This window comes from Pieris brassicae, chromosome 3, assembly GCF_905147105.1.
Source record: "Pieris brassicae chromosome 3, ilPieBrab1.1, whole genome shotgun sequence".
Lineage (NCBI taxonomy): Eukaryota > Metazoa > Arthropoda > Insecta > Lepidoptera > Pieridae > Pieris > Pieris brassicae.
The window spans coordinates 17923361-17939194 of record NC_059667.1 but is presented as its reverse complement, the minus strand read 5'-3'; the positions used below and the strand labels follow the sequence as shown (position 1 = coordinate 17939194).

Genomic DNA, 15834 nt, shown 5'->3' with positions numbered 1-15834 from the left:
TTGGCATTTCGTAGAATCGGATACCAATATTTTAATTCATTTGGCAGTCTATTGAAAAAGAAAACCTTCACTTACCTGGTATAAACGCTTTACTCCAACAACAATAACAGTATAACATTTAGATTTGTTAGGTATAAATGAAACTCGTTCAATGCAAACGCATATTATATTGTAAATACCAAGACATACATTACATTTACAAAATACATTAACAAAAGTTTGAGCGTCCTTTTATATCCAAATTCTAAAATGTAATCTCGTTTTCAAAATTTCTCAAACTAAACTATTATAAATCGAAACTTATGTAATAAAAAATATAACTTTTCAACTATATTGTTGGTAATACATAAATAAAATCTATATGATTTTGCGCGGTTGTAGGAAGTAGGCGGACAATAATGTTAGCCTATAAAATACATGTAATAATTTAATTAAGTATTATAAATAGTATATATCAAGTGTTTTATAAAATAGGGAAAATTATATAAGTAGTAATCAGGCACAGCCAGGAACTGTTTTTGTACTGCTTTAAAATGTATTTATAATATAAATGGATATTAAATTGATATAAGATTAAGTTTAACAGAATCAGGCGCACTCTTTTCTTCTTCTTTTTGAAAGTCTTTCGGCTTCTTCTATAGTATCAGGCAGGGGCTGGTTTATGGTCTCCGGAAGTGAGAAGACAAGAACACTGGCAATCAGTGCGAGGCTTCCGAAAAATATAGCTGGTAGATTGTCGTATGTAAGCGCCTGTGTAAAATATATTTAAATTATTAGACTTTTAATTCCTCTGTATAATCACTATGACTGCAAGACATTAAATTTTGTTTAATGTTAGATATTAATCTAAAAAGTATTGTTTTAAAAAACAGTATGGAACCAATCAAGATTAAGTTAATTTATTTGTTGTTTTTTTACATTGAAATAAGTTACACACCGATAACAAACACGATATTTAGTAACCAAATTTTAGAATAAGTCATGTGGTTTTGTTTTCATTTTTGTTTTTGATTTCACGTCAAGAAAAATCTTACCCAACCAAATCTACTTATAAATAAAAATTAAGCAAGATTTCCGTACAAAAAAAATAATGCATCAAAAAAAAAAAATATTTGACAAGCATTCATGTTAGCATTCCTAGCATCAAGATTGGGATAAATCGGATTGCCACGACACGGATATAAAAATTCCTTTTAAACTGAAAACTTACAAGCAAAGGTGTCAGCGGTGCTAAAGCCGATCCAACTCGACCAAGTGAGGAGCAGACCGCCAGCAACGACTGTCTAACCCTCGTGGGAAAGACTTCAGATACATATATGTAGACAGAACTGTAGGCTACGGTGATAGAGAATTTTCCCGATAGGTACACCAATAGCGACCACCATTTTTGACCTGCAAATTACATACATAATTTGTTTTATTTATTTACACTTCGTTACACTACAATATAAAAAAATTGAACATAATTAAATTAAAAGGAGGGCAAATGGCGGCTTTATCGCTTACGAGCGATCTCTTCCACAACCACAGTGAGTAAAGAAAAAAAATTAAATATATTAAATTACATAAGACTTTTATGTCATAAAGGAGTTTAGTAAAGTCAAATTCTCAATTCACGGGACGTTTATTGTACTTAAAATTATTTGCAAGCATTATTGTATAAACCAAGATTTGGCGGTCGAATGTTTTTGTTCATTTTGAATTTATGGCAGCTTACATTAATCTACATTTATATAATTTTTAATAAAATTAAAACGCCCCATCTATACTAAAAATTAACATTGAAACCAAAGCGTTGACCGAATTTTATCACTGATTCCGTTATTAATTAATTTGTAACAGTAAATTATGATATGACAATTGAATAATACAGGCAACAATTAAGTTTTTTTTTAAATCTCTACTTCACTAAACATTATGGTTAGTTTTAGTTATCGTTAAAAAGGCAATCTTCGCGAAATTGACTCCCTAAAGTTGTAACAGCAAAAGTTGGTTTGATCGCTTCATAAACAAATAAGGATTTAAACCAAGGATAACTCGAAAATTACCTTTGGAAAGACTTCCAACGATTTTTTAACGCCTTTGTGGTTTATTATTTGCTATATATTTAATTTCAATTCATAATTACATATATTGTAAATAAGATTTGTTAAGTATGCTTCTAAAACGACAGATTCTAATGTAAAGAAATTGCAAGATATTTTGTGAACATCTTCAAGGTCAAACGTTTCAAGAAATGATTAATTCAACGATTTCTATATATTCTTTATTTACTGTGAGTGTGTGTGTGTATTGCTGTACTCAAGGCATGCGCTCGAAACAGGTATTTTCTTTTTATGCGTACATTTAATATTTTACATACGGAAAAGTTTTCCCAAGCTTTTTTGAATTGTTAACATTTTTATTTAGTGTCTTTTAAAGAAATAAAGGTTTTTCTTTCTTTACAGAAAAGCAAAGCTACGATTACGGGTCATAGATGCAATTCAAAGACAGGTGTCAGACACAAAAGCTGACTATCTGGCCTAAAACAAAAGTTATATATGAAAAGGTTACGGCATCTTATACTTATCGTCACATTCAATAAGAAAAACTAATTGATATTTTACGTTCCAAGATTCCATTCGCGTTAAGGCTTAAGGCTCTTTTTTAAATGTAAGTTAACTAAATAACTAATTAGCTATATAAAACTAGCCACGAGTTATGTAACCTAACTTTAGTTAAGTTACATATAAATATCTTAGTTAATAATTAGTAGCATAAACGAAATATAAACAATCATAACACTTGAAGCCAATATGAGCCCTTTAGTTTTTAACACACTCATAAATTGTATTCTATTATTCTCATTTCCGATAATGTCCAATAACATAACTGTGATTTAGATTTGTGAACCCTTAGATAAGCCAAAATAGTTTTATAGTGACCCCACTACCCGTAATTTTATGGTAGTTATAAGCTCATATTTTAAACCATTAAAATCAGTTGTTACCCAGCTTCAAACAAATTGAGCATCTCCATACAACAACCGCCACAGAACTTAATTCAGGTCTAAAAAGAAAAATATATTTTCCGTCGTTTCCCACAGGAATTAATGGATACGATTAGAACATCGCTTTGTAATCTTTGTAATCATTACTTTGTAAGATGTACCATCTTACAAAGTAATAATTCTGTTGGGGACCGCTTAACAAACATTGCATGAATAAATGAATGAGCTTGGAAACGGTCCGAGGTATCCTATCACAACACGACGACAAGATATATAACATATAGATAGTGACTTAAATGTCAGTTTTATAAGCTGTAAAAATTCGACTGACTTGGATTAAATGTTTCGATGTTAATAAGCAAATATATAAAGCCGGTATAAGCGCTGACATTTTCAGGCAATCAAATTCTGATATCATTCACATTGTGACCCTTATCCATTTTTGTTTAACATTAATCATTAAACATTAACATTTATAATATAAGTTTTACTGAAGTTTTATTCGATAGAATGCTAGATTGCCCCACGGGTTTACTCGCGTAGATACCGATCTCGTGGTAGTGGAAAGTCGGTCTCAATATATATTTTTGTTATCATAAAAGTTTTTTTTACTTAGTTTTCATAGTTTTTAATTACTTTTTTTCAGATTATTAGTTACACAATTACACTCATAATCTAATCAATATACAGATTTTACTTTACAAATATATATCTTTTTTAATTACATAACATCATTTACGTAGAATGTCCGATATTAGTAAATTTAAATATTCTACAGGTATTGATTATTGATTTCAAGTAGGTAATAAAATAATTTTTTAATCAGTCCAGGAATTTTTAGCTTAATTATGATAAATTGTTTAAAATAAATCATCTATAATATTAGAGAAGAGATTTATTTGTACAACTGCAGTGAGATAGATCTTCCCCCAATACACAAGATTTGACGTAGTTTTGATTTGTTGCAGCAAAATAATTTCATGTTAGGAGTTTGGACTCGAGATAGGCCAACATACAATTGCCTATGGGCAAAGCATTATTTTTGTAGATATTGATACGTTCTATAATACTGGACAATTTTTTTTTGTTCTATCATCACTAGTTTCCAGAGCTCACGGGATGACGGATTTTTTATGGATGATTTTTTCACACCTTGGGTTATATTATTGCATTTTTTGTTAGGGATCCCTAATTTTTTTATATGTCTTATAGTCAGTGAAGATGCAGCTTTCTAACGGTGAAAGAATTTTTGAAATCGGTACAGTAGTTTTTGTGTGAAAACACACAAACAACAAAATGTTTTATAATGTTAGTATAATTATATTTGTATATATTGGTACGGAATTAGATTCGTTTGTATAAGCTATATTTTATCATTGTTATCTTTACTTACCTTTGGGTATAAATGACAGAGTGATGCACAAGCATGCACTGAGCACGTACATCGTTATCAGCACACGTTTCCTTCCGAATCTGTCTAATACCAGCAGACACGCAAAATTTGCTGGAATCTCCACAAAAGCCACCAAAATAAAGTTCACATACTTATTACCAGCTAACGACACAGAGTTAATAGAAAGACCGTGATACACAAATGTACATGTAATCCATAGGAACGAGCATACTGCCACTCTCTTCCTGATAATACTTGATTTAATTACTCGTACAAACACTGAATTTTCTTCTACTACTTTGTCGGACTTGTCCTTTTCTGCATTTGTTGTTAGTTTCTCTAACTCATAAATTGGCGTGAACGCATCCTCTGAGAGAGCTACTTTGTTCATTTTCGCTGCTTTCTTCAAAATGGCAGCGGCCTCACTATGCCTGCCTTTGCTGAGTAGCCACCGGACGCTTTCGTTCAGTATCCAGTAGTATGAAAATACGAAAGTAGCAGGCAGATATATTATTCGTAAGAGATTACGCCAACTTTGAAGATACCAGGAGAGGCTAGCCAGCGTCATGAGGCCGAACACATAGAGTACATTAATTAATGTATTTCCGAACACTCGACCTTTTGGACCGACGAGTTCCATTGCTAAAACATACAAAAGACTTTGCCTACATATTAAAAAAAGAATATAATGCTAAAGCTAAATAATTAATAGTACAAAGTAGAAATATTTTATCAAGAATAAAAAAAAATGTGGTGACCTCAAAGTTTTGTATCTATTTCGTGATCATTTTATTTCTTTCTGTGTCTGACACACGCAGTCGACTTTTAAGGTCTAAGGTCGGTTTCCTCGCGATGTTTTCCTTCATCATCCGAGCGAGTGCACTGCTTAAGTTCAATTGCTATAAATAATTTACTGTACTGTAAATATCTGAAAAAATAAATCAAAGACGCTACAACCTTTTTTAGGTCTGTATGAAATATTCTTACCGAGTACAAACGCAGTAGTATAGGCACCAGCACCCAACGCAGCTTCAAGAAACTCAAACATAAGTAGCATAATGTAGCTGCTTGAGAAGGATCTTAGGAAGCCGAAAATGCCATTCATCAGAGAGGCGATTGACAAAGCCACCTTTCGTCCATACTTATCAGAAATAATCCCAGTTATAGGTAGTGATACAAAAAGACCAATATTGTGAATTGAACCTATTAAAGTCCTCTTCCAATCTTGGCAACCGAGGTTAAACTGAAAGACAAACATTTCTCTATTTCATCTTTATGATTAAATTAAAAAAAATAACGTAATTGCCGTTTTATAAAAATATCATTCTTTATTCCAGAAACATACTTAGGTATCTCACACACGCTAAGGTAAAAGGAACCACGTGTTGATTAATTTCTAACGGAACGACGAATTGTTAGTTGTAGTGGCTATGATTGGCGAGGCGCACAATCAAATCACAATTAAACAAACTAACATTTTGTTTCTCATCTTACATTCTCAAGCTGAGGTCATGGCCTCGTAAGATCATTTACCCCTAAAACTCCTTACATTTACAATAAAACAAAGTCTTGTTTAATTAGTCAATTTTAAACGATTCTTAAGGTCAGAATATAAACACAAATATTATTATAATTAATTAAATAATAGACAGCGTTAGATATTATCTTTGTTATTTATCTAGCTGTTAGTTATCAAAGGTTTATCAGTTGCTTGACCGAATTATGAAATTAGGCATGTCTCGTGCATGGTAGATAAGAGGCACACACGTGGTGATGTAGTCATGACAACAATACACAATTGACTTCTAATGTTGTTTTCGAATGCAAAAATTACAACTACACGTAATTTTGTTAATTTTTTTTCGACGTGGCTACTTTTAAATCTGTTTTGTTTACTTAATACATTGAGCACGTGTAGATAATTGCCGTGACCTCAAATTAATTTTGCTGTGTTAATAATCGGATCGAGACTGTTAAAACACTTTGTATATTATAAAGAGGTAATGTTTGTAAGGGAGATCTTTTAGCCGATATAAACTATTTTACCAGTAAAAGCCACATTATTTGTAAGTGCCATAGGGTAATATTAGCAACAGTAAAAACTTTTTCGTAGATTCGAAGTCGGAGAAAAAACAGTCGAAAAACTTGTCATCCGATCGCTGATTTAACAATGAGAAAAATTGTAGAGCTTGATAATGCCTACAATTAAATTAACAACTGGATAGGTATCTCGTTTAATATTGATGTCTCAATTAACTAAGTATTGAATAAATTTATAAATAAAGTATACAAAATAACTTACATCCCGAACCGCAGAATCTTCATCGCTGTACACGAAGTCGTCACATTCTTTAACTATTGATACGTTAAATGATTCTCTACTACATGTTGTAGTATTGTCTAATACATCAAATCGCTTACAACGTGAAAAATCTTTCTTTTCCCTTGGTATTGCAAATTCTAGCCATGAGGTGTCGTTTTGAGATGCACATTGAGGAACATTACACCTGAAATATTGAAAGTGTTAATTTTGCCTGTTTTATTCTGTTTAGTCGGAACATTTTATGCAAGTAGGCAATCTGCCCTCCGACCAAAACAGTTACTGTTTTATAATGCGTTTAACTGGCGTGTACAGTATATGACTTTTAGGTTAGGCTTATTTCATGGGGAATGAAAGCGACGGTTGCATAAACAATTATAATTACACTACTATACAACAATGTCTGTTGCTCCGCGTTATTCAAGAAGCTTTTTACGCATACCGGCACCTGTCATATATATGTATATGGATATTAGGAGTGCTCTAGTTTTGTATATGATAATGCCTTAAAATTAATCCAGTCGCAACAAGTAAGAATAAATGTATTGAAATCTTTTTTAATATACTTTTTAGAAAAAATTAATGCTTTAGAAAATCTTTTCTAAATTTAAAAATGCTAGAACATCTCACAATATCTTTTAAATTATAATTTCGTAAGCATAATGAAATGGAAACTTCCTACAGCATCTAATAAATTAACTAATATTCAATAATTCCTAATACGCCGTCTAAAACCCCAATATAAGCAGATACAATTAATATCTCTGTAGATGTTCGTGATTGATCATGCGGTGCAGGAACAGTTGTAAGTGATGTCTGTAATATCATGCTGCAATTTGACGTGAGGTTAAGTTCAGCCAAAATTATACATTACTGTCAAATAAAAAGATAGAATTTCAAACAGATCTACTGTTTATTTATCTTTAATATTAACTGTTGATTATGATTACATAGATTAAAAATATTGTGTAGGTTAATGACACCAGTTTTCACTTTATAATATACTAGCTGCCCCCGCTAACTTCGCTTCTCCTTAATGTGGTTTTAGTTAGCCTTAATACCGTGACACGAAAGAATTATTTTAATGTTTTATCGTCACTATAATTTGAATTTGATTTACACTTCGGTCTAAGTAACACGTGGTTGGTAATGCTAACGCCATAAATTAGAAATAATTGAATTTCACGGTATTTCGTTTACTACAAAATAAATTTAATTTATACTTTAGCCTCAATAACACGTAGTAATCAGGATATTGAATTGTAGCTTATATGACACGTTTGTCGGTTTACCATAGAAGTGCCATCTATTGATTACTTACTCAATCCAGTCGAAAAGTATCCACATCTGTTAGAATCTTTTGGAGTTAACAGATAATTGTGACTGTCAATTAATTACAATTTAATAAAATAAAATTGCGACTATAATTAATGATCTAAGCTATCCTATCTCTTAAGTTGGACCAGACTTCTCACGGTGTGCCAATTTAATTTAAAATCGGTTAAGTAGTTTAGGAGTCCATCGCGGACAAACATCGTGACAGGAGATTTATATATATTAAGATAAGATAAGGTAACAAAATATAATTTAAACAAACGAATATTAGAGAATACGTCAAAATAAGACTCGATTCTGAATTTAATTTTATTACCTTATATTTAAATTTAATTTATCTTAAATTATGTTATCTGTATACGATATAAAGTACTAGTAAGAACTCGTTCAAACATTATTTTTTTTACCATACAGTAAAGTATACATAAAAATAATATATGTCGCATAAATTTGTTAGTGCTATGATATGATTTTATAATATATTTTACAATAATTTTAAAAGGCCGGCAACGCAGTCGCGAGCCCTCTTGGATTGAGAGTGTCCATGAGTGGCGGTATCGCTTAACATCAGGTGAGCTCCCTGCCCGTTTGCCCCCTGTTCTATAAAAAAATGCGGCTTAAGAACATAAAATAAGGAACTATTAAGATCATCGTACTATATTATTAATTTAACTTTAATGAAAAATATTGTCTTAACATGACTCTAAGAGTTCGTATTTAAGTGAGGGGTGTAATTAAATATCATAATAATGCTAATTACAGCAAATTTCATATGTTTACCGTTCAAATTCTAACAAAGAAATTACTGGTTAAATACATTTAAACAGGTTAGGGGTCTCTTCTAATCCCACCTTGATTGTGATAAGCACATTCCTACGTGACAAATGATCAAGCAAATAAATTGCTTTGAAGCTTCCATGTGCGGTGAATTAGATATAGGTTGTTAAGCTTCTAACGTAAGTCGCAACTGCAAACATCTTTGATTATTTATTTAGGCCATTAAGAATTAAAATAAAATAGAAATAGTGTTGTGTTTGTGTATATGTCGCAGCCAACTAGATTAATAACCCGTTAAATTAAAAGCCTAGCCTATTAACTAAACAGCCCCGTTTAACTAGCGGTCTGAAAGATATCCAGCAGATATTGAGTTGATCAAACAGCTATGCAGATGACTTGGATCAATGATGTTTCATTACTTGCCTTGCCTATTGACATTTAGTTCCATATTTTGCCTCTCTCAAACTCAAGAAGTAACTCTTTAAACTTCAATTTGGCGTCGAAAAACCAAAACTTTGAGTGTTTTCTAAAATTTTATGAAAAATATGAAGTACAAGTGACAATGATAACGTGAGTTTAGTTGCGACTGACTCAAGCAATTTAATTTTCAAAGAAATCTTTTTTATGCCAGATCGACTCTATCGTACGAATGGCCTAAGCATTTGCTGTTTGCATTTGAGTTTATTAAATGTTGTTACAAACACTACGGCTGAATATCTTTCAGGCCGTTAGTTAAACGGCGCTGTTTATTTAAAACGCTTGGTAATTTAACGGCTTATTACGACATATATACATAATTCAACGTTAGTCCTAAGAATGAATTGAAGTAATAATTCCTTTTGTTAATTCGTATTTCATTTAACCAAGGTTTCTTCATATCAGCATGAATAATTTATTTACGTATATTGTTTTAATTTATTGCTATTAGAATATATGATTTATTATAGACGTTTTTAACACACATTAAGGGATGCGAGAATGGTTTACATTTACAATTAGATGATTTTTTATTTATAATACCTCTACAGGATAACGTCTGACGGGTCCAGTCGTATATACACCTTTTGTATACCATTGGAAGGTTAATATTTGATGATGATCTATTTAGGTTTCTAAGCACGCGTGTTTCGGGTGTTTGCCTGTAAATTTCTAGGAACTAGAAGTCATATCGAGATTCGATCCTTATCCTGATGAAATTCAAGTTTCCTCGAATATCAGACTTGCGCACAGGCTATGTTACATGAAAATCGTTTTAGTTTATAAATGTATAACCAGGCGTTTCTTGAGTTGATATATATAATTTAGTACATAATAATTATATCGTTAATTTTTCACTTGACAGGTTTCTACCAGTCAGTCATTCTTTAAATAACTTTTATTCACTGTGCCATATACGAAAATTGTGTCTGTCAGAAAAATAATCAGTATTCAATTGACCTTAAAGTTGTAAGGGCAGGTTATCGATGAATTCAAATAGATAATGGTAACTTAGAACCAATAGACTTATAAAATTGAATAATTGCATTAAATAAACTTTTGTAGGTATGGTACTTAAATTAATTTTAAATGTAGTATATGCTCGTATATGTACAACAAATTTAATTTTGGTTTATGATATTTGTGAATCATTTATTACAAACTGTATTAATAAATTTTATACCTATATTTTTTACTGATAAAAGGTTCTTAGACTATTTTACAGTAACACTACTTGATTTCGATGAAATTAAATATACCGGCTAACGTCTGTGTTATTTAGAATATTATAAAGATATTCCTTATGAAAACGCCACATTTTATGAGTAGGTATACTTATAATTATTATGTAGCAAAACTAATTTTTTGCCACAAATATATTGTGATGCGACTCTATATTTCTAACGAAATTAATAAAATCTTCAGTTTGTTAAGAGGAAAGTGAATACTGTCATGTATTAAATAAATAATATTTATAACCTTCGAAAAGATTATTTAATTTATTAAATTAAATTAGATATTCCTGAAGTACTGGTTGCGGATACAGCTGTAACACTTGATTTAATACCGGTTCAGCCTTGACCTTTTTCAAAAAATCAAGTCAAGAGAACCGTTGGTAACTTCGTCAAACATGCCGCAAGATGATAATAATTGCCAAAACATTTTACCGTTTTTATATTAATTTGTAACATTAAAACTGTGGGCCAATCATCAGCCTTCTTCCAGTTGAGATGCAAATGATTTTAGATTCCAAAATTCAATAGGATTTTTTTGCCTATAAACTGAAATGTTAAATGAAATAGCAAGACAACGAAAAAAAATATAATTTTGTTTGAGGATTCTATTTAAGTTTTGAAATTCAACTGACAAACTTGCTTCGACAGGTGATTTTATCAATATCTAAATAAAAATTGTTTTAAATAACTTATCACTCACAATAAACTATTATGGTTAAGTATATATAATTTAATAAAAAAAAACTATTCTTTTCATACCCACTCCAGCCATAAGTTACAAGTGGAAATGCATGTTCAACTTTTTTAAATACTTTGGATTTGGAAAACGTATATTATTTTAAAAACTTCTTTCGATTTTGCGCCATTTCACAAATTTTTCGTGTTAATTATCAAATTACAATATGGAATGGGGTGTTAAAGAAAATAGGATTGCAGTGATCGTCTTGCAAGAAGTGGGTATGGAGCCGTCACTCATATTCCAGACGCTTCAAAAGCTTGGTATCATCGTTCGTATATCGTACTATAAACAGATATTTAAATTTTTTTGATAGTTTTTCAAATTTGTAAATTCTGTAAATCTTATAAATTTGTTTTAATATAAATACCTATATCGAAGTAAATTCTTGATATAAATCCCTATGCAAAAGATATAACAAAACAACATATATCTCGAAAATATAATATAATTCTGAATCGAACTCGCTGAATTGCTATAAATGTTGGCAAAGAAAAGCTCCAATGTAATATAAAAATACATATATAAACATGCCCAATAGAACATTTCCCAAAGATATCTTTGAAGTTGGTAGAAGGGAATTTTCGTCTTGTTTCCGTCGATTTTTTAAAATTTCATCATAATCACACATCCAAAACTCAAAAATTAAACTCAATATTGAAATATCCGAAATATAAAAATTATTAAGTAATTAATATAGACATAGAACATCTTATTATTTTTAGTTTATGAATTAGTTTTAATTATAAATTTTGTTTGGACATGTTCGATACAAAAAAGTTGAACAAAAAGTAACTTTTTTAGAATCGCTTATTCCGTCATAGTTTGAAATCATGGTACAAATTTTCAAATAAATTGCATAAACGAAATCTCATTATCGCTTAAGTCACGGGGAAACATAGTGGCAGATTTTTTCGACGTCATGGTATAAATAAGCGATGCATCTCAGTTGTAGTTTGTCGATAGGATCGCAATTAGAGCACATGGTAGGCCCCCAGGTCTAAATATTGAGTATAGAACTGCGCTTGTGCGAAAGCCCCGCCAAAAGCTAGGGAAGCGCTAAGGGTAAATTAAAATCTCCAGATTGGATTGGTTAAAAAAGGAGAAATTCTGAATGAGGAAAGGAGGAAAAAACTATAGAACGTTATATCATATTTCCCTTTAGGATTTTTACTTAAAAATTATCTTACCTGTAACCAATATCAGGAGCTTCAAACACATAAACTGGACTGTACATTCCCGCCAAAAATATTGGAAATAACAAAAATGCATAGTTTATAATATTATATCTTCCAAACGGTCCTATTTTCTCTAAGATCACATCCAAACCAACATCAGTAGCCATTTTCAACGAAAATTAACACTATTTACTATAAATACATTTTAAAATGCCTCTAAAATAAACACACGTGTTAAAATGGAGCATTGACAGGACGAAATGTGTAACACTGAACGCGCATGCGTGAAGTTTCAATGTCAATATCTTTTTTTTTAATTTTAACCAGTACGAAATAACCGTAGCGGATACAAATGTCTGAAGTCATTGAATAACAAAACACAATAAAATAAACATGACAAATATATCTTTAACGATAACGCGTGGTAGAATTCTAATATTATTTACCCGTTGGGTAAAACGAGATAAACGAATCCGTTTATGGATTGTGCGAGTGAGATAACCTATAATATACCTGGCATATTCTTTCATTAATGATAGTTTTTAACAGAAAGCAAATGCATATAATATATTTCTGTAATAGTTGGTTAATACCGTTGTATATCTTAAAATTTATATTATTTTCCTTTCTTTCAATTACACACTTTACGCAATAATTTGGTTATAAAAGTCCCTACAAAAGGTGCCTTAATAGAATTAATTACTATACCACATAAACTTATTACTATACTTACATACATTTGAAATCTGGTAATATTACTTGACTTAAACACGTATTTACCAGGAGTGTGCGTTGGGCAGATGAGAAGTTGGAAAAGAAAGAGGTGAGTGGTTGTTGAGACCTATATTTATCCTGCTCACACCGTGTCTCTCGTCTAGCTTACGTTGTCTTGCCTAATCTATTTTAATTCATATATTCTTTGAATAATAAGTGAGTTCGTTGTGTTTTTGTATTACAGAAAATTACGGGATTTATTGTTTTTGTCGCACGACCCGAATGACACAAAATTAAATAAAAAGTTAAATATGTTATGTTTTTGTTTTTGTAAAGTTTTATATGTAATTCCTATATGAAATTTCCTATTAATAATAAAATAATTAAATTAAATTATAATTTTACATGTAACCGATTACGGAACTGTATAAAGATTACTTAAAAATATTTTCAAATGTAATCGCGGAGATTTCCGAAATAATCCAGGGGATATACGATCCATCAAATGAAGGCTTACTACATAGCATTTTTCATTATTATTATTAAATGTGTTCCCATTCAAATACAGATTTTCATTTTATTTCTGATTCAGTATTTTGTAATTGCTTTTATGGTGGTATCTAGTGATAGAATTTGCGGCATTTATTCATGAACAAAAAGCACCAAATATAATTAACGTATATAAAGTATATAACGTATATAGCTAATATAAATGAATATACCAAAATCAATAACTGACCTTAAAATATATTATTACAAGTCCCTTTAGGCGAGGTTCCGAAGATACTGGCAGCGTTCCACCTTTGAATAAGTAGAACTGGTGACAATTTGATGGGGTGGATGTTTTAATCTAAAAAACCCAAAAACAAGATCATATTTGATAGATCACATCGGCGTACCAGAAATTGGTCTCCGTGTCTAGAAAGAGTCTTCGAAATACATAGAGAGGGGTTCATTGAATAAATTTTTGTCTACTACGCACTGCAGATTTGCATCTCGTGGCTGGTTACAGTCTACTGTGAGATGCATTCCTGTACATTTTACACACCTCGGCTTGGAGCAGTATTTTTGTGTGTAGCACCTCTTGTAACTCAAATTTAAATATTTAAAAATATTATTTAATAAATATTTTTTATGTTTTCTGGATGGCACATTTACCAGTACTGTGGAGGAAAACATCGTGAGGAAAATTCGGAGAGAAGAAGAAGATGTCAGGTAGAGACGGCTAATCACCTACATGAATATAAAGAAAAATAAATTTCACGAAACAGGTACACTAAGGCCATTGTTTTTTTTTAAGTTATTGTGTAATACCAAAGACAATTGTCTGTGATATTACGTAAATGTCAAAGAAAATCCGAATTACTATAGAATACTGAAGCTTTAATAAGAAAAAAATACCTTTTCGATTAAGTATATATTTTTTCCAAGTACCTATATTTAGGTTCCATTATATTTGTAGAATGTATCGCAATTCTATTTTCGAATTTTAGATATCTACCACAACATTACATTTACCTATTGTGAGTTGCCGAGTGGATTATCTTCCATGTATCAGTTTCACTGTACATCCGATTTCCTAGAAGCTTGTACATGTACTTGGAAAACTAAAATGGAATACATGACCAAGAAAGTATCAGGTTATAAAGAAATTATATAATAATAGCGGATCCAATATACGTTTTAATTTAAAAAACAATAAATGGATATAATTATAAACTATTCTCGAATCTGCTTGTCCAGCCGTTTAGGAGATTAACTACAAATGGCCGATGGTAGATCTATGTGATGTCATTTTTGCCATATACCATGTAATTAAAACTATATATTTATAATTAACACTCATTATTTGATAATAATGTGTCATTTTCTTTAAAAATCTTTTAGATTTCTAACGGGATTACACTCTCGCCTTTTACAGTCACAGTTTTTTAGCATAGCTATAAATGACGTGGCTTTTCCATTTAGGAAGAAAGTAATGAAAAGTGGTCTTAACTGTTTAAACAAATTGTTAAGCGTGCTCCTTGCGATGTATATATTTAAGGCTAAGAAGCTTATGGAAGGAGCTAGGCTTGCTTAATTAGCCCACACAACAGACCAAATGGGCGGCACACTCACACACACGCACAAATATTTAAGAAAAAAAGTTAAAATGCGTTTCGTATCCGTCAGTCAATTACATAACTCAATGTTTTGAGGTCTTTTCGGCATTCGTAGTCTGCGAGTACAAAACAATGAAGGTTAAAATAACATGATAAGATGTCCCACACAATATATGTTGGGAATATGTCGGAAGTCACTGAACATGTTGTGAACACCGCAAATGTTTGGATTAGTTAATAATCTAAGTAAAATATAAAACAAGCGTGTGTGCAGACGTGGTGCTCAGCTGAGTCTCATTATCGGACGTCGAGGCAGAATACGAAATTCCACTCCTATCCCCACAACGTCCGTCGTTCCACAACTGAGCATTTTTAGGTAGTTTTTGCCGCGTACTATGTGCAACCAGCTGCCCAATGAAGTATTTCTAAACCAGTTCGACCTAGAATCCCTCAAAAAAGAGCGTACCAGTACCAAAAATTCTGGAAGAAATTCGTGAGCTTTCTGGCTTTGTAAGTGTCCATGGGCATTTTGTCCAATTTCCCCCGATCTGTAAGACAAAATGTGTTTTAAAAGTTAA

General features: G+C 31.2%; 1 protein-coding gene across 1 annotated transcript; it reads right to left on the bottom strand.

Annotated features, from left to right (window-relative positions):
• Positions 1-227: 227 nt before the first annotated feature.
• LOC123707621 (organic cation transporter protein-like) lies at positions 228-12806 on the bottom strand. Its single transcript, XM_045657850.1, has 6 exons — positions 12453-12806; positions 6685-6889; positions 5370-5625; positions 4383-5024; positions 1211-1392; positions 228-750 (listed from the first exon to the last, which is right to left on the bottom strand). Exons 1-6 carry the CDS (start codon positions 12605-12607, stop codon positions 589-591), a joined length of 1602 nt encoding a protein of 533 aa, XP_045513806.1. The 5' UTR covers positions 12608-12806; the 3' UTR covers positions 228-588.
• Between the last annotated feature and the right edge of the window lie 3028 nt (positions 12807-15834).

Bases quoted from the DNA above. Each gene is read 5' to 3' on its own strand.
- LOC123707621 (XM_045657850.1), bottom strand. From the start codon at position 12,607: ATGGCTACTGATGTTGGTTTGGATGTGATCTTAGAGAAAATAGGACCG. The intron at 5,626-6,684 runs GTAAGTTATTTT...TTTGTCTTTCAG, and splicing joins AAGATTCTGCGGTTCGGGAT to TTTAACCTCGGTTGCCAAGA. The intron at 5,025-5,369 runs GTAAGAATATTT...TGTATGTTTTAG, and splicing joins TACTACTGCGTTTGTACTCG to CAATGGAACTCGTCGGTCCA.